We start from the raw sequence: 20,550 nt of genomic DNA on the forward strand, positions 1-20,550 counted from the left end.
TCCCTCCCTCTCTATAATTCTTTTCCCCCCTTCTTCTCCCCATGGTCTTCTGTTAAGTTTCCCAAGATCCACCTATGAGTGAAAACATATGGTATTTATCTTTCTCTGCCTGACTTCTTTCACTTAGCATAATACCCGCCAGTTCCATCCACGGTGCTGCAAACGACCAGATTTCATTCTTTCTCATTGCCAAGGAGTATTCCATTGTATATATAAACCACATCTTCTTTATCCATTCATCAGTTGATGGACATTTAGGCTCTTTCCATAATTTGGTTATTGTTGAAAGTGCTGCTGTAGACATTGGGGTACATGTGCCCGTATGCATCAGCACTCCTGTATCCCTTGGTATACAATGGTAAGGACTGTGGGTTTTTATCCTAAAGGTAGTAAATAGGGAAACTTTAAACAGAGTTGTATTTATACTTAATATTTATATTTTTAAATATAATATGTATCATTCAAGTTTGCTTATTGACCAATATATTTCATACTCATTAGAAATACTTCCTTGATTTCTAAACTGACTTTAGAAAAAAAACTCATTAACTTCTAAACTGAAATTACAATCTTTTTTGAACTTTATTTATTTTGAGAGAGAGAGAGAGATTATGAGTGGGGGAGGAGCACAGAGAGAGGGAAAGAGGGAATCCCAAGCAGACTCCTCACTGGCAGTGCAGAACCAGTAAGGTAGGGCTTGATCCCATGAACCACATGAGATCATGACTTGAGCCGAAATCAAGAGTCGGACATTTAACCGACTGAGCCACCCAGGCACCCCTAAACTGAACTACAATCTTTTTTTTTTTAACGTTTATTTATTTTTGAGACAGAGAGAAAGACAGAGCATGAACAGGGGAGGAGCAGAGAGAGAGGGAGACACAGAATCCGAAACAGGCTCCAGGCTCTGAGCTGTCAGCACAGAGCCTGACGCGGGGCTCGAACTCACGGACCGTGAGATCATGACCTGAGCCGAAGTCAGAAGCTTAACCGACGAGCCACCCAGGCGCCCCTGAACTACAATCTTAAATTAGATGAACAACAGTAAAGCTCTACAAAAATAGAAGAGTAAAAAAAAAAAAAAAAAGTTTGCTACTAATTCCATCAGTATAACACTCAATGTAATAGTACAAATGTGTTGACCTTTTAAAATGTTTTCTTCTTGCATCTATTGTATTTATCAATGTGTTTTTATTTATTCACAAAGTTAAATCATATTTTTATGCCTGATAATTTTAGCATAGATGTATTTCAATACTGTAATTATTAAGACAAACATTAAGCAGAAGCAATAAGCTACAGTCCCTATTAAACCTAAATCTTCATGGCTTAGACAAAGGGCAGCTTTCCCTAAAACCTGAAGATTTTTTTCCCTAAATCTATAAAAACAGAGAAATTAATTTATTTCCAATTATCTTACAATGCAGGTATAAGGTGTTCAAAATAAAAGGACCATTAATTTTGATGAAACTATAAATGAAAGTGGTCTGAATTTAAAAATCTAAAGTTTAGAAAATTGGTGTCATTATGAATTCCCAATAGATCATTGCTAATATTAAAATTTTTTTATCACTGGGGCGCCTGGGTGGCGCAGTCGGTTAAGCGTCCGACTTCAGCCAGGTCACGATCTCGCGGTCCGTGAGTTCGAGCCCCGCGTCAGGCTCTGGGCTGATGGCTCGGAGCCTGGAGCCTGTTTCCGATTCTGTGTCTCCCTCTCTCTCTGCCCCTCCCCCGTTCATGCTCTGTCTCTCTCTGTCCCAAAAATAAATAAAAAACGTTGAAAAAAAAATTAAAAAAAAAAAAAAATTTTTTTATCACTTTCCATTCATCTCTGGATATCTTTGGCAATCTAATGGCAATAAAATTTTCTCTAAAATCCATGCAATTTTTAAAAAATCTAGACGTCTTTCCCACAATTATTCATTCTTTCCACTTGGCAGATTCAGACTGAGCTAATGGTTTTGTAAGTAGACATATTGATTAGCCAGAAGTCAATTTCCAAGCTAGTCCAGCATTCTAGCTTTCTTAGGCAATTTTGTGGGTTTTGTTTTGTTTTGTATTTTCTTTGTTTCCATTTTGTGGAAGACGTTCCTGTCTTCTTTCACACCTCAAATTGGGTAATCCTGCCCTTTCTATCCTTACACTTTTGAGAGTACATTTTTTTCTTGTCTTCTTTTGTTTATGTTGACTTGAAATAGTATATGTGCAAGCACTTCTTCTGGGGGGAAGTAAAACAGAAGACAGCAGGGCCTGCCTTACTTGGTTGCAAGTAGGGCTGATTCCAAAATGTATTTCACAAGAGAGGTCTTCAAGAGTACTAGGGAGTAGGCAATATGTTACCGATTTGAACCCCGAGCTTGAGAGACAGCTGTAAACTAGAAAAGGAAAACACAATAGTAACCGAACTCCACCAACTAGAGCCAGTAGGCAGTAGGGAAATTATAGAAATGAAACAGGTACTCTCAGTATGGAACAAGTGGGGTTGGAGGAAGATACGTTCCTAGATCGAGCACCAGACCTATCTGATCACAGACTTACCACAAACACTGAATTCCAGCCCTGACATTTTCCTATTATTTTAGTGTTTGTGATTCCCAGAATTAAAGACTGGACTTGAGATAGCAAAACTAGGCTGGAAAATATCACAGGCACTTCCGAAAAATTATTGCTTTAACTACCAGTTTTATGAAATGCTGTGACCTCTTAAAATTGGCTTCATTATTACTGCTGCTCTTTTATTTCATTGGCCTATTTATATCAATATGTTATATATTCAAACAAGTCTTGATCTTTATAAATTTCATTTTTAAGTCTCACTTGGAGCTGGGAGTCAAAACCAGACAGAATATGGTTTTTGGGCTTTTCGTGAAAGCCAAAGCCCATAGTAGGCAAGTGGGCGTAGGGGGTGGAGATAAAGCCTTATTGAATGAATTCTTACCTCCATCAATAAAAAAGAGAAAGAAAATGTCACTTTGGTGCTTTCTTTGTTCTGAGATCCCGTACACTAGAACAAAAAGGCTTGGAGCTTTGGACAATTTCTGAGAGTATCTATCAGGGACTTTCCATCCACTTCTCACCTGCACCTTCCTCAGTCCGTTTCCCTCCTTCACGTAAGACACTAAATGGGATATTGTGGTGCAAGACGTCCTCTGTAAGTTGCTCAGTATTTTTCTTTCTCCATTGTGTTAGGTTGTTTGGGATTCTTATTTCCCTGCTCCCACAAAGACTCCTACTTCAGTATCAGTCCAAGGCCACTTACAAGGGCCAAAAATTCACGTTTGTGACACTCAGCCTTAGACATCCTTCAAAGAACCTTGTCGCCTGGAATAAGATAATGACTTTATTTCACCTTTAATACTTTCTTAATGCTCACACCTTAGGGTGGCAGAGCACGTTAGAGGGTGCAAAACACTTTCACACATCCTTCCATTTAATCTTCCCCACCGCCTGGAAACTAAGCGAGGCAGCCTTCTCATTTTTCACATGAGAAATCGGGGGGATCAAGAGAGAATCTAGGCAACCCAAATCCAACCCTCCCGGCCCAAGGCCTGAATTCTGTATGTCATCCAGTTGCCTTTAGATTACTTCATGTCATTTTCTATTTTAAATGGCGTGATCAGATTTGCATTTCAATGAGATACATGGGAGATATATTTAAGAGAGGCAAGTTTGCAAGTACAGAGGTCAGGTAGCTAGAAGTTTAGGCAAAGCATGATGCAGATCGGAACTAGTTCAGTGGTGACAAGACGGAATGGGAAAATATTTAGGAGATAAACATGGCATGTAAATTGTTACCAGATTGTGAAGCCCCTTTAGCAAAACAAACATTAAGTAGGTTCGAGTTAACTCCGTTGCCAATTTAGTCGTTATCTGATGATTCAAAGGAAACTTTCAACATCACAAAATGCCTTTAAGTTCTCAACACCAAATGTCATGTACTAAATACATACAGAAGTGCAAGCTAATAAAGATATATCTTTATTCATCAGAGATTTGCTAATTAGGAGAATTAAGCACCAAGTTGGGAAGCAACAAATTAGTAGCAGAAAGACTTAGAAAGCCTTCTGTCTTCACATTCACTCTCCTACAGTATTCCACCTCTTTTCCTTTCTTACCACGTCCTGCCAACCGATGGCCTTTCTCTTAAGTAGAGATACGATAGAGGTAATAAAGACACCCAGAGGAGACCTGTTTCATCTTTCCCTTTCCAGTGTCACCACCTCCATACGTCTGCACCCACATAATCTGCCATCCTTCCTGGGGTGGAAGACGTGTCCCTACCTCCGAGACCAACCACTACACCTGCGTCTAAACCCATCCCTCCTCAAGGACACTGCTTCCCTGATCGTCCTCTTTCTCTCTGCATACACTTGTTCCTCTCCACTCCCTCATGCTTGTCAGAATACGGTGATGCCTCAACGCCATCCTTCCATAAAAACCCTTTTCCTGATTATACATCCTTATCCCACAAATGCCTCATTCCGTGTTGTCCTTATCAGCAACTCTGTACTCCGCTGTCCCTCACATTTACTGTTTCCGCCTCCTAATCTTTTCTGTCTCCTCTCGTGAGGATTTGGTATTCACCGTGCTCTACAGCAACTCATTTAACCCAAGCCAATGTTCAGAATTCACCAATAAAAAAATAAATGTCTCATCGTTCAGGCATTTAGTAAGAAAAACATTTAAATTATTGATATGAATTTGTGTAAAATGATTCAAATCCATGATACTGAGGATAAGAAGAGTATTTTTGTTTGTAATTATCACATGATTGATATGATAGAGTTGCCTGAAGTCTGACATAGTAACTTGCTTTCATGAATTCTGGTATGCATGATGTCAAACAAAGTAAGCATTTTTCTTTTCTTATTTTATTTTTTCCATCCTTCCTTCCTTCTCTCATTTCTTCTTTCCTCATTTCATTTCTCTGTCGCTTCTTTTTTTTTAATCAGCTGAGTACCTTTGGTTCTAGCTCAATAGGACTGAATGAAATCGGTCAGACTTCAGTGATGGCAGTCGAATTGTGCATCAACATAGTAGCATCGTATTCATCTCTTAAATTATTTTCAGTTGTGCAGAAGATAAATTACGTGTGATTTCTAAAGGAACTTTGTCAAGCTCTAGCAAACTAGTTTAATTATGAAAAATTAAATTTTCTGTAATGATCTCTTCTTTTGAGTGTTTAATATAAAATTACATTTGCTCAGTCGTGAACTTAGGTCTTAGACTTTCAAGTGGTTTTTAGAATTTTAGATCATTATGCGTAAGTGTAATTGTAGCCTTCCTCTAGTTTTTGGCACTTAAATCACTTAAAAATTAAAAATTGTCGGTGGAACTGTACCTCTTTTAATTAAACTGAAGCAAAGATAATGGATTTCCTCCCTAAAATCTGAAACATCTTATTGCCTCCTGGAGCCAGTACATACACACGATGAATCTGGGTTAGTTTTGTAAAGAGCACGGCAAAATGCTACTTCTCTTGCTTCAGAATTTCAGTAATATGATGTAATGGCATAATTATTTTTCATATAACAAATATCCTTGCATTATAATATGAATAAAAGGAAAATATTTCTTATTCTTATTTTTCTCTAAAGTCATATTGGGGTTTCTAGGGAAATGTTGGGAAATACAACAGAACATGACCAAGGCTTAGAATTATCTGAGCCTCTAAGAACTGTCAGCAGCTGCCATCATTTAAATTCCACTTACATGGGAAAGGCATGTGAGAGGTAAAAGTGGCATACAAAAGGCAAAATAGACAAGTCGTTCCAATTAAAGAAGAGTTCTGATTTAAAAACTTCCCATTGTTGGGGGGCACCTGGGTGGCTCAGTTGGTTAAGCGTCTGACTTCGGCTCAGGTCATGATCTCGCGGTCCGTGAGTTTGAGCCCCACGTCGGGCTCTGTGCTGACGGCTCAGAGCCTGGAGCCTGCTTCAGATTCTGTGTCTGCCTCTCTCTCTGACCCTCCCCTGTTCATGCTCTGTCTCTCTCTGTCTCAAAAATAAATAAACACTAAAAAAAATTTTTTTAACTAAAAAATAAAATAAAAACTTCCCATTGTTTAAGTGGAATTTTCCTTCATTGGAAGGTAAACTCAAAGTTCAGCTTTTCAGTGATAATGAAATAATAACTTCTGGAAGTAATTCAAAATGAAACATTGTTGTTCATAATTTAGTAATCAAAGTAATTTTAGTAACAACAGTTATATTGAATGTTATCACTGATTTAAATCTTTTTTCTATGTAAACAAAGCGGAAAAAGTTAAGTCTGCCAAGAATTACTTTGTCAGTCGACCTACCTAGGAAAGACACAACAACAGCAGCAACTTTGAATACCTGATTGATAGCAACCATAAAACGGAAAAAGAAGAAGGCATTCTAGATTTAGCAAACATTCAGATTAAGGCCTACATAAAATGTATGGAATTTTTTTTCAACTGTAGAGTAATGGAAACGAGTTTAGAACCAATACATGTGGGTCACGTTTAAGCTCAGAAGTCTCATTCTTTTTGTGGACACAGTGATGTGCTAGGGATTGCCTGTTTCATTTCAGGTTTGGTGCATGTGGAGGCTTCTATTCATACATGCTTGTACTACGTTTAATGTTTATGCTATGCTTGATTTAAATGGGACACCGTATATATGTCAAGGAGATCTACTAGTGAGCTACATGATGAAGGCGATGGGAACCATCCACAGACTGGGATAGGTTCTGCTATGCTGTGAAAAAATAAAAATGTTAAAAAGAAACACACCTTAACTATTGCAGAATATGTGTTGCCGTAGAAAATAGATAGCAAAAAGTTTGAAGGCAGAGTTGCAGAAAATTAAAAGTAGATCTAGGGTTGTGTAGGTAAGTAATGCAACCGAAATCTGAGGTGTGGAAAACAAGTGTGAAAATACATTTCCTTAGCATTAACTGGTAACATTCGTTGATATCTTATTAGTCATCTGTCACTGGGTAAATGTCGAGTTGCAAAGGACTTCAAAATCTCAGAGGCTTGGGGCACCTGGGTGGCTCAGTTGGTTAAGCGTCTGACTCTTGATTTCGGCTCAGGTCATGACATCGTGGTTTGTGAGTTTGGGTCCTGTGTGGGGCTCTGTGCTGACAGTGTGGAGCCTACTTGGGATTCTCTCCCTCCCTCTGTCTCTGTCTCTGTCCCTCCCCACTCACATGCATGTGCACCCTCTCTCTTTCTCTCAAAGTAAATTAAAAAAAAAAACAAACTCACAGGCTTATAACATCAGTGGTATAATTCTTGCTCTCATGGCTGCAGCTAACTGTGGCTGTGCTTTGAATATCATCTCATTCTGAGATTGGTTAAAGGAACCACTCCTGGGCGCCTGGGTGGCTCAGTCGGTTGGGCATCCAACATCGGCTCAGGTCATGATCTCACGGTTCGTGAGTTCAAGCCCCGCGTCGGGATCTGTGCTGACAGCTCAGAGCCTAGAGCCTGCTTTGGATTCTGGGTCTCCCTCCCTCTCTGCTCCTCCTCTGCTCACACTCTGTGTCTCCCTCTCTCTTACAAAAATAAATAAACATTAAAAAAAATTTTTAAATAAATAAAGTAACCACTCCTATTCTTGAATATTCCTTTTTTAAGCAAAGGGAAAGAGCAAGAAAGTAGAAAGCCACATAATGGCTTTTATATAGCTTCTCATTTCCACCCACATTTCAGTGGCAAAAGCAAGTCACAAGACCGATAGTGGCACCATGGAACTCAATGGAAATATGGATGCGGAAAGGAATTATACAGTCCTTTTATTGGAAAGTGTAGAAACATAATGGGAAAAATAAAACAATCTACTATAAATGTCATATGTCAATAATGTTTTTCATGGTGAATGTGAGACTATAGATAAGTTTGAAAAGTTAGAGCAAATGTGTCACAAGTCGGTCATTTAACAATGACAGGCGGGAGTCTTCGTTAGTACAGAAATCTCTGGCCTTTGCCTTTGAAATTAACAAAAACAAGTAGGGCAGCTGTGTAAAGTAAAACTAATTTAAAAAAGGCAGAAGTGTGATACATGACAATAAATATGCGAAATGTAAACTACGGTAATTAAAAATATATTGTCATAAAGTTCTTAAATTGTTCGTGAAGTAATAAAGAGGCATGTTGTAATTCTTTTGTTGTTTTTTGGGGGAAGGCAGATCCAATTTTATTAGAAATATACTATTCCTGTAGATCTTTAAGTACTCTTCCCAAATTCTAGTATACTTGATGATACAGAAATCGAGTTTGCTTGTTTTTTTTTTATTTAACGCATTTTATAATTCTTAAAGCAACCACCAAAATAATAACATAAAAAGTATAACCAAAAAAATTAGAAGAGATAAGATAAAATGAACAAGATGGAATATTTGATTCACCTAAATGAAAGAAAACAATACGATAGAAAAGACAACAGAGGACCCCAAAAAGATAGGCCAAGTATGAATCAAGTACCAAGTTGATGGACTTAAAACCAAACATCTTGATTATTGCATTAAAGTAAATTCATGAAATGCCCTGATTAAAGGCAGACATATTCAGCCTGGGTAAAAAAGAAAGATCCAACTGTATGTTGTTTTCAAGAAACACCCTTTAAACACGTAACAGACATGTTGGGTGTAAGTAAATAGAAACAGTAAGCAAACAAAAGCTGCTATGGCTATATACATTTCAGAACAAAGTTGATTTCAAGATGAATAGTGTTACCAGAGATTAAAAAGGGGCACTTCAGGGGCGCCTGGGTGGCGCAGTCGGTTAAGCGTCCGACTTCAGCCAGGTCACGATCTCGCGGTCCGTGAGTTCGAGCCCCGCGTCAGGCTCTGGGCCGATGGCTCGGAGCCTGGAGCCTGTTTCCGATTCTGTGTCTCCCTCTCTCTCTGCCCCTCCCCCGTTCATGCTCTGTCTCTCTCTGTCCCAAAAATAAATAAAAAAAAAAATAATAATAAAAAAAAAAATAATAAATAAATAAAAAGGGGCACTTCATAACAATAGAAGGGTCACTTATTTAAAAAGACATAAGACTGTTAAGTGTTTACACACCCAATATCAAAGCTTCCAAATACAGGACAAAAGAAAACAACACGGCAAAAGAGCTCTAAAAATAATTTTACTGTCACTGATAGAGATTTTAAATACCTTTCTCAGGAAAAGATAGAACAATTAAACAAAAGCTTAGTATAGTTATGGATGCTTCGAATAATATGAACCATCAACTTAAGCTCATTAACATTTATAGAAAACTACTCCTCAAAAAAAGTTACACCTTCTAAGATGAATATGGAATATTCAAAAAGATCATGTTCTGAGCCATAAAACAGGTTTCAGTAATTTCAAAGAATTTAAATTAAACAGAATATGTTCTTCATCCATGATAGAATTATTAAAGATGAATAAAAATAAGATAGCCTGGAAAAGCCTCAAATAGTTTGAGGTTAAAAACATACTAGGGGCGCCTGGGTGGCGCAGTCGGTTAAGCGTCCGACTTCAGCCAGGTCACGATCTCGCGGTCCGTGAGTTCGAGCCCCGCGTCGGGCTCTGGGCTGATGGCTCGGAGCCTGGAGCCTGTTTCCGATTCTGTGTCTCCCTCTCTCTCTGCCCCTCCCCCGTTCATGCTCTGTCTCTCTCTGTCCCAAAAATAAATAAATAAATAAATAAATAAATAAATAAATAAACAAAAAAAACATACTTACTAAAATAATCCATGGACCAGAGGGGAAAAAACCCAAAGGATATTACAATATATATTTTGAACATAAATACATGAAAACACAATATATCCATATTCGTGGGATGCAGCTAAAACAGTCTTTAGAAGGAAATTTACAGATTTAAATGACTATCTTAGGAAATACGAAAGGTAGAAAATCAAGCTTCCATTTTGAGAAACTAGAAATACAATAGGGGTGTCTGAGTGGCTCAGTCGGTTGAATGTTTGGCTCTTGGTTTCTGCCCAGGTCATGATCTCAGGATTCATGGGATTGAGCCCTGCATTGGTCTCTGCACTGACAGTGTAGAGCTTGCTTGGGATTCTCTCTCTCTCTCTCTCTCTCTCTCAAAATAAATAAATATTTAAAAAAAGAAAAGAAAAATAATAAAGTAAACCCTGACTATATGGCAGAAAGGAAATAATAAGCATAAGGGCAGAAATCAATAAATAGAAAATGTAAATAGCCTTGTATAGCGAAGTCAAATGATAGTATCGTCATACACAAACTTTCTTAAAATAGAGAAAGTGGGAACACTTTCAATTCATATCATGAGACAGTTTTATTCCTGATACTAAGACCAAACAAGAACAATATAAGGGAAGAAAATCACTGCCAGTATATCCTATGAACACAGATTTTTAAAAATTGAACAAAATATCGTTAAATGAAATCCAGCATTATATAAAAGGATTAAGCTGGACTTATCCCAACAATGGGAGGTTGGCTTAACATGAAGATCAGTCAGCATATTTCACTACATCCACAGGTCAAGAGGAAAAAACCCTGCCCATAGGGGAAAAACAAAGAACCTCAGCCTCTACCTCACGACTTCTGACAGCGTTCACATCTGACAAAAATTGAAACCTAAATATATTCAAGATTCCTGCAACTTGAGAATAAAAAAGAGAAACAAGAATAATTTGTACTTGACACCCAGTTGTCCAAGAGATGTAAAAACTAACATGTGCAAAAAGTCTTTTACCAGCTTAATTAATAAATACTCAGTTATTGTTTCCAGCTAGTGACTGAAAACAACCATGTTTTGCAACAAGAAAATGGTACATTTTGATATATTCATTTAACTGAATACCAAGCAATAAAGAGAAATAAACTGCTGATACACATTGCTACCTGAATTAACCTCAAAAACTATGATGCTGAGTGACAAAGGTGAGCACAATAATTAAATACTGTGTGATTCCCTTGATGTGATTTTCTAGAATAGTTAAAACAGATTTCTGCGGTGACAGAAATCAGATCACTGATCTGCCTTATATAGAGACAGAGTGGAGGTAGGATGATGGCTGGGAAGGGGGCACAAAGGAACCTTCTGGGATGATAGAGTTGTTCCTTGTCTTGATGGGCATTCCCCAAAACTGATTGAAAGACACACTTAAGATCTGAGCATTTCAATGAATATAAATGTTAGTGCAATTTTTGACAAAATAAGTGACATTGAATAACTGTTTGAACATTATTATTTCGTGATGTTTTCAGACATGGCATAACACAGGTTAGGCTAGCAAGAGACCCAGGAGACACTACAGTGAGCCAGGAAGAGAATATGGCCCAGCAGGCGCATCCAATGTGAAGACCTGTGTTGGGCCAGAACAAGGTGGTGATAAACGAACTTTGGTAACCTCCAGATGAAACCACCAGGGGCAAGGAGAGTTGAGAGAGAAGTGATTTGATTATCTCTTATAATCCCCCAATTCAGAATCTCCGGGGATGAAAACAGGGCTAACTACAGGGCTCCACAATTGGTAAAATATGCTTGTAGGAGCACTGCCTCCTTCACCCCTCACATTTCCCTCAGTCAGTTGCTGAAATCTAAGTTTCTACAGAATAAAGGGAAATAATTATTTTACCTCACAAAATAAAAGGATTAAAATGCAAATGAATAGTTGAACTAATACTTTAGGATAAATGACTTTTATTCCCATGTAATCAGTGGACGAATGCAAATGATGAAGCACTGACCCTTCTCATTTCTGACAACGTAGAAAGAACGGGAAGAAGAAATAGTCCAATTCGATACACATTTACTGAGCATCTACCATGTGCTAAATCAGTGGTTTTCAGGCTTTTATGACTGTGACCTTTAGTAAGAAATGAAATTTATATTGCAGCTCTGTGTAGATGTACATACGGATAACTAAAACAGTGTTGTAAAATAAAACCTATACTTGCTAAACGAGATGCACTCAGTGTTTTCTATTCTGGTATATTCTCTCTCATGTTTACAAAAACTTGGTAAGTGACCCACTACCTTTTCACTACCCGCTAATAAATTATGGATTGTGGGTTGAAAAACACAGTGCTACCCTTGCTACCCAGAATGTGGTCTGTGGACCCACAGCATCGGCCTGTGGAGGCTTGTAAGAAAAGCATAACCTCGCACCTACTGAATCAGAACCTGCATTTTAATCAAACCTCCGGATGCTCCCTGTGGACTTTAATGCGTCACAAGTCCTGTGCTCAACAACGCAAAGAGAGAATACTCGGGACAAAGTCTTCTTGCTTAGGGCAGAGATTCTTAGGCAGGGATGGTCCGTTTTTTAGAATATACGTATCCAGGCATCAAGGCTACAACACCAGTGTCTACAAGGATATCCTAGGCAGTTATGCCAAAAGCTAAAAATAAATGAACAAAATCTACCAGAGCTTCTGAGCCCCACCCTATTTAAGAACCACTGGTCTGCTTGCTTCAATGAAAACCACATACCAATTTATTACAAAGGTTCAGGTAATCTGGAGCGATATTACTTTAGTTTTCATTGTGGATGACTTCAAATACAATCACTTTATTCCCCAAATATTTATTGATGGAGGCATTGCCACTGCTGCTTCTGAATTGGCTGCTTCATCCGTATGGGAGAATTTGCAGACATCTTCATTCTACCAATAACCATCCGTTTATAGAAATGAAACATGACTTCGAGTAGAAACATTAGTAATAGTTTTGCTGAGTTAGCACAACTCATCCCCTAGATTGCTTCCAGTAGATCCGTAACCTCGGATCTCTACTGCAAAAGAAAACGGAGCTGCCCCTAAGTGGCCGTAACTGCTCATTAAGGACCTTCCCGTTGCGTTCGTATGTTTCCTGAGTGGTGGGAAGTTTTAGTCTGGAAGCTGCTAATCTTGCTAACACTAAAAGGCTCTCTCCCATTAACAGCTTCTGTGTTGCATTAATAATAAGAAAGTAATAAAGAGGCCGCAGCTGTTCGTTCTCTCCTGAGGAGAGACCACAGCTTCCTTCTTATCCCCATGGTCCACTGTATTAAAGTAATAGAGTGGATAATAACTGCTGTCTATTCTATCAAAGTCTAAAATTCCTTCTTCTTTCTGGGGAGGAATACCTTTTCTCAAGTCTTCCAAATTTAAAACTATACCCTCCATACTTTTGTAATTGAACTTGTCTCTTTAATTCATAATTCTTTTGAAATGTGAGTGCAAACCATCAAGAACAGAGGGGGAAGAAAAGTTGCTTTGGAAAAACTAAATATTTCTACCTTTCCTGAAAAAAAACTGTAAAACAGTGAACTCTTTCAGATACTTTCCTGTCTTTTTTTTTTGGTAAATCAAATCACTTACGTGCACAGCAGTAAATTAAAGAAAAGCAAGGAATAAAGTCCTCTGCTTTTGTAAATGTTAAAAACTCTCTTGCTAATAGAGAACAAATGAGGAAAATATCATATTAAAACAAAATAAGTAGGATTGGACTTGTTAGTTTCCGTGTGCTTCTTAATACATTCTGTCTTTGTTAAAGACGATGTGATCTTATTAGGGTCCATAAAGATTGGAGAAATTTCCATACTTAATTGCTTATTTTCTTTTTCTATTGAAAATAGTTAACCTTTTGCAGAAGTGCACTTCTAAAGATCCTCTTGATTTATGGGGCGTCTGGGTGGTTCGGTCAGTTAAGCGCCCAACTCTTGGTTTCAGCTCAGGTCATGATCTCACACCTTCGTGGGTTGGAGTCCCACGTCTGGCTCTGTGCTGCCAGTGCAGGGCCTGCTTGGGATTCTCTCTCTCCTCTCTCTGCCTCTGCCCAACTTGCATTGTCTCCCATCTCTCTCAAAAATAAAATAAAAACAAAAATGTTTAAAACAAAAAGATCCTCTTGATTTACATCTGTTTTTTTTTTTAAGTATATGATCTGTCCACAGAATAAAATTATCTGTAGAGTAGTTAGGTTGTTGCAATTTGTCATCTATAACCAAAACTATTTTTACTTTCAACTGTATATTTTTTTAATTGGATAAATAGTAATCCATCATCTCAAAAGTGTTGCTCAGATTTTCATTCCTTGGAGTCAAAATATTTGAGTCCAACTTACACGACTGTGTCCTGATTTTGAAAAGTTAATTTTGTAATTAAGTTATATATTGCATATTTTATACTTGTAATTTCTGGGAGAAAAAAAGACCAATATGAATAATTTTCATCAATGAGAATATGTATTTTTTAAATGAAATATATGTTCATAATCCTCCTGGAGGAAATCACTGTGATGGGCTCTATGCAATATTTATATAAGATTCAAGAAATTACTGTATAAACCAGCTCAAAGTTTTTTTCTACAAACTTATAATCAACATATTTTCCTTATAAGTACTAAACATTTTGCAAAAAAAAAAAAAAAAAGAGAGAGAAGACATATCTAATAAGTCAAGACTGCCCTTTTAAATGTTTTTAATTATGTATAAAATTCTTTGAATGAAAAAGATTTATAATTTAGGAAAGAGAAAATGCAAAGTATTGTTTGTAAAGTAAACCTGCGATATTTCCTCTAGGCAAGTAACAATCTAAATCCCTTTTAATTAGTAACTCATATGGTCTACTTATTAACCAAGTCTTTTTGACAAATCCACTAAACCTCTTGTTTGTTGTTTCATTTTGTTTGTAAGAACCTCAAGTGTTTATTACATAGCCATGGCTGCATATTATTGCTAGAGTTTCCCCTAAATTTAGGGAAGAAAAGAGGTGAATAAGACATTCTTTGAAGGCCCAAAAAGCAAACTGGCCTTTTGGAAAAGTAGCCTTGATAAAATAGTCTTTGAGTGTGGGTAGTAAGCATACTTATCGGAATGCTTTCTGTTTCCCTTTTTCTGCTCTCCAGTTCATGAAGGCTCAGGAGAAACCAGTCAAAAGGAGACTTCCACCTGTGATATCTGCCAGTTTGGTGCAGAATGCGATGAAGACGCTGAGGATGTCTGGTAACGCATTCTTTTTATTCTTTAAACAAATCATGACAATAATTTCTTTTTATTCCCTCGACCATTTCCTAAAAGACATTTTCAGCACGTTTTCCAATCCAGTTCCTAAGGGGAAAATTAAGGGCTATAATAACAGCAAGGAATTTCTGAGGCTGAATTAAGAGCTGGACTAGCCAGGCAGCTGTTAAGAACGTTCGTTACTTGATACGATACGCTAAGATACCTTTTAGACCCCCAGATACTGTCAGTGTTAAAAGATGGATAGAAAAATCATACTTATCAGGACGTTTCTTGGGAACCATGGTCAATAAACAATGGATGGTTGCTAATCTGCTTTCTAAGATGGTGCATCTGAGTAATTGCAGAGAATTGGAGGGTTCTGCATATGCGCACCCATAGCCAAATTAAGAAGGCAGTAAAGCAAAGAATGATTTCTGGGCTTCTCTCTAGGATCAACTTCTCCCTTCATCCAAACAATACTCGACTCCTTCGGGAAACATGTTGAACAAATAATGAATAATATTCATTATTTTGAATGAGTCCCAAAATGTTAGTCCGCTGGGGCATCCACGTGTATTAGTCCTGCCTAAATCATCCCCAAAGGGAGCAACCCAAAGTTCAGCATGAGGTCTTTGTGGTGTTGATAGTGGAAAGAGGCAGGGTTCCCCCTCACTTATACACATACCTTTCAGGAAAACAGCCAAGTGCCCTTTGTTGTCTTCATGGTGCAGACTATGTTTGTCTAGAGGAGTTAACAATCATTTCGATCAAGGTGGCAAAGAGAGTAAATCTTAAATGTTCTTATCGCAAAAAAAGAAATGGTGATTGTGTGACGTGATGGAGGTGTTAGCTAACAGTATGGTGGTAATCATATTGCAATATATAAGCATATCAAACACGTGCGCATCTTAAATTTATACGATGTTATATGGCAATTATATCTCAGTAGAGCTGGAGGCAAACAACAGTAATTTGGATCAAATTTTTGTGGGTGGAGGGAGCCACTCATCCAAAGAACAGGAAGAAAAAACTGAAGGCAAGATAATTTTGGCAAGAGTGAAACAGCCTGCACTTAAAATATTTACAGTTTTTTTGAATGAGGATTAAGTGGTGGATTGCAACAGAGCAAACTGGAGTTCTTAGGGTAAACTAATCAGGTACTTACAGGCAGACACTGTAGCCAGGTGAATTAGCCACCCACTAATAAATGCAGACAGCAGTAGAGTTTTCCATACCTGCCAAACATTTCTCACCAATGGGCAGCTAGCAGCCAGGTGAGAGCTTATGTACTGGTTTGACCGCCTTGAGGTAAATAAATGTGTAACTTCTTAAGAGCATTTTGGGCATCTTAATGGCTAATGGATTTATCGTTCCCAAACCTGGCTGATCATCACAATTACTCTGGAAAATTTTTAGACACACTGATTCTTTTGTTCCACCCCAAAACTAATAAATCAGAATTTCAGAGAAGTAGGGCTTAAATTTTTACTTATCTAAAACTCTCCCAAATGACTATGAAACACTGCTCTAAAATAAATGACTGACTCAAAGAATCATTTTGCTCTCTCAATGCTTTTGGACTCTATATAGTCATAGCTAATATATATGTTAAGACACACTGATAGGAAAGACATCCTTTAAACATTACATTTTTAATGTTTCCTGGTGACTGCATCTGTAGTTCCACATCATTTTTAAAGCTGTTAATTATCTTGCTGTCAATTATTTTACTTAAAAAAAATTCACATGGGTTCCTAATTTTTTCTTAGAATTTCCATTCCCCTGGTTTCTCATCTCTTCAGTGGTCATCTTTAGGTAGCACAGTTTGCTTTGCAGGTGCAAAGATTTAAGAAACCATATGAATACTATGAGTTTGATCCATCTGTGTACTTTTTCTTGTCGCTTATCTTTAACCCTAGGGGTAAATTCCACCATCCTTTCACTTTACAAAGAGGAAACTGAGTTTTGAAGTGTTTCAGTGGCCGTCCACAATGAAGAGGTGAGGTGAGAGTAATTAGAGGGTGTTAGCCTAACAATTCAGCCAAAGATGCAATTAAAATAATATTTCTTTCCTGCCACGTCTGCAAGAATAAAAGAGCCAGATTGCCGGCAGCTTAGATGTAGTGACTCAAGACCTGCAGGATTCAAGCTGGTGACAAGGGAGATGCCTGCAGCAGGCAGTGGGAAAATGTCCAGGCAAGCAGTGTCACCCCTGGTATTCTAGCAAAAGTTCCAATCTATGGTATGAGGGCGGGTGGAATGAGCAGATACACACAGGGCTGGTGGCATCCGAAAAATTCAACAGGAGGTCATAGGTCCCAGCCATGCAACTGGAGCTAAGAAAAAGAAACCCAGTTATACAAAGGGAACAAGAAGGACAAAGCAGAACTTCAGCGATCAAGGAATTGGTTATCAATCAGGAAAAGAGAGACAGATCCGGGCAAGACTGGATAGATACCCACTTGCCGGAACTGGTATAGAAAGCCAAGCCTTGGTTACAAGGGGCTGAGACGAGCGTCTAGATCTCAGAAATAAATTACAAGGTCAGAATGAAATCAGCAGCAAGGCTGACTGGATGCTGAATCAGTTAGCTTTTGGCTAGGACATCTTGTACGCCCCCAGCCTAGAGACAAGATTAGTTCCAAAATGCGGAATAAAGCTGAACCTCCAGATGGGGCTAAGTGGCTATAGCTGTGAAGATTAGAGGGATGCAGGGGGCAGGGAGCCAAGAAGATCATTATACTTCCCAGGCAAGAATGAAAAGTTGTTAGCATTTAAATAAAATGTACTTAAAATGTCCAATGTAAGCAAGAAGGAATGGTGCTGAAAGTGATAAGCGTATTGATTTTCATTTACATAAATACCTTTGTATGTTAACATTTTGTATTTAGTTATGACCATGAAGGGCAGGTTGGGAACAGCTGAAGGACGCAAGAATAAAGCGATAAATGAAGTTAAATAGGCATGGAAGGAAAGAGGCTATAAAGTACACCAGAAGGCAGTTGGGGAGTGATCTGACTCTCGTACTGGTCAACTGAAGCAGGGGAGTTTTGATGTGCTGTTGATTTTATTTTTTTTTTAATTTTTTTAATGTTTATTTTATTATTTTTGAGACAGAGAGAGACAGAGCATGAACGGGGGAGGGGCAGAGAGAGAGGGAGACACAGAATCGGAAGCAGGCTCCAGGCTCTGAGCCATCAGCCCAGAGCCCGACGCGGGGCTCGAACTCACGGACTGTGAGATCGTGACCTGAGCCGAAGTTGGACGCTTAACCGACTGAGCCACCCAGGTGCCCCAATGTGCTGTTGATTTTAGATGAAACCACGACCAGGTCCTCTCGCAAACATAACGTATTGCATATGCTGTGTGGCAACAAGGAGTACAACTCAGTGTTCAATTTTATTTTTGCCTTTGATACTAACTAAACCCACATGCAAATTTCCTCAATCCTGCGTTATGAATAATAACAAGATGTGAATAATTATTACTGTATTTGTGATATGGGAACAAAGATGAGAAATTAATTCCTGGTCTTTCTTTAACCCTGGCCTAAGAAATTAATATTTTATATTTCATCACAAAAACTAAGTCTAGTTATCCAAAAATGCTTAGGTACTTTCCAAATGAGGACATATCTTTGTTAGAATTAAAAAGCCGGTTGGTCAGTTACAATCAATCACAATCACTTGATCTTTTCACAAATGAGTTTTGGAGTTAAACAAGTCACGCTGGGGGCGCCTGGGTGGCTCAGTCTGTTAAGTGTCCAACTTCAGCCCAGCTCATGATCCCCCACTTTGTGGGTTCAAGCCCCGCATCGGGCTCTGTGCTAACAGCTCAGAGCCTGGAGCCTGCTTCAGATTCTGTGTCTCTTTCTCTCTCTCTCTCTGCCCCTCCCCTGCTTACACTCTGTCTCTCTGTCTTCCAAAAATAAATAAACATTAAAAAATTAAAAAAACAAAAACAAGTCATGCTGGACATGGAGAAGATAAATAACCAAACGAATGAATGAATGGTAGAGGGGTAAGGAAAATAGAGGAAGAGAACTAATAATAATTAGAGAATGACACTGATAAACCATGATACTAAAGACATTACATTTTAATGCCTTTGAGAAAAACAGATGGTTTATAAGCTCATATAAACCCCTCACGTACATTTTATGATTTCATTTCAAGGTTTTTCTCTTGCTTTTTCCTTCTTCTTATGGACAACATCAAGACTCTAGAAACCCGAAGATTTTCTCAATAGCAGAGAACCACCAATGCTACAGAAGATTCTTCAGTTACAGTAATTTTCCTATAGTGTAGGAAACAATTAAGCTTCCAAAAGAGAGAATTAAAAGTCCACATGGGAAGTGGTCTACACCACAGATCTATCCACTCTCATATCGGGGCATCCCTTTATTTAGGATGGACTTCAAACAAATGGAACACCTGTGCAAAGGGATGTGTAAGCTTGCTTATAGGGAAGGGGTTAAGAGGGGAAGGAAAGAAGGGCTTAAAAGATTGTTTCTCTTAATATCCAGACTGAAAAAAGTCAAAACTAATATGTTTATACATCAAAGAGACTCTGAAATGCCTCCTGCCAAATATAATTTATAAAGAAAAAGAATAGCTTATAAATAAGTCAAACATAAGAAAATTGACTCATTGCAGAGTAATAAAGCCAATCTGATAGCACTGGGAATACCAACTTATAATTTCAACAAATACTTCTGATACTTGGTTCATTTTAGAAACAGGTTTATATTCCCTTAATTATCTTACCTGATAAATTATTTCTGTAAGTCCAAAGTAGGTCAATGGTAACTCTCTTTGCACTGGGAACTATTCCTAAGAAGTAATTAGCCTAGAACTTTCTGTTGGTCCTGTCAGTCAGAAGTAGTTCAGAGCCCCGGGGTTGATACTTGATTTAATATAAGAAAAAAGCAAGTTGATAGCTGAGTCTGATCATAGGAATGACTGGGTAAGAAATTGGCTGCCTGCCTAACATTTTCAGGGTGTCAGCATAGATCAAGGAAGGGAGCACAGGTGTAAAAGCAGATGTGGCTCGTGACAAATGATATAAAGGGGCAACTTAAATTATGTGTATTTGCTTCGTGTGTATGCTTTCTAGCTCCTATTTCCATTTTAACTTTGCTTTTGTATCCCACTCTACATGCTACTCAGGCTCCACTGGCAAAATCTTATTGACCAAAATTCTATTAATTCCTCAGTAGTCATTCATTTTGTCTTTGAAAGCATTGATAATGTGTTCCAGTTTTACTGTATAACATCCTTGAGTTTGACTGCAATGGGAAGAAAGGGAAAAAGCAAAGTAGTTGCAGTAAAATGAGCTCAGAGAAACTGAATGAGCATCTCTGTTTTTCTTATCTCATTGGCGTTCCATAACTGAGACAGGGTGTGGGCTTTGACGTTGCTTTTGTGAGTGTCTCTTACAAAGACAGTTTAGTTTGAAGTCCTTAACATCTTGCTTCTTTGATCTGAGAAGGCTCCTTGTCACTAGGATGACTGTGTGTTGTTGGCATCATTCCCACCTTTAATGCATTTTGGACTGTGGAGGAGAATCATGAATATTTGAAGCAGGACAATGGCCGTGGATGATCGTTGGCACTAGATTTCATCAT

At 38.2% G+C, this 20,550-nt stretch overlaps 1 protein-coding gene across 2 annotated transcripts in view; it reads left to right on the forward strand.

Moving 5' to 3' along the window:
- The window catches only part of TMEFF2 (transmembrane protein with EGF like and two follistatin like domains 2), a 231,100-nt gene that overhangs the window by 117,206 nt on the left and 93,344 nt on the right, over window positions 1–20,550 (forward strand). For both annotated transcript variants that reach the window (XM_058710780.1, XM_058710786.1), the window contains exon 5: window positions 14,828–14,924. In XM_058710780.1, the coding sequence (XP_058566763.1) occupies window positions 14,828–14,924 (97 nt within the window). The remainder of the gene's footprint in view (window positions 1–14,827; window positions 14,925–20,550) is intronic.

Source organism: Neofelis nebulosa, chromosome 2 (assembly GCF_028018385.1).
Source record: "Neofelis nebulosa isolate mNeoNeb1 chromosome 2, mNeoNeb1.pri, whole genome shotgun sequence".
Lineage (NCBI taxonomy): Eukaryota > Metazoa > Chordata > Mammalia > Carnivora > Felidae > Neofelis > Neofelis nebulosa.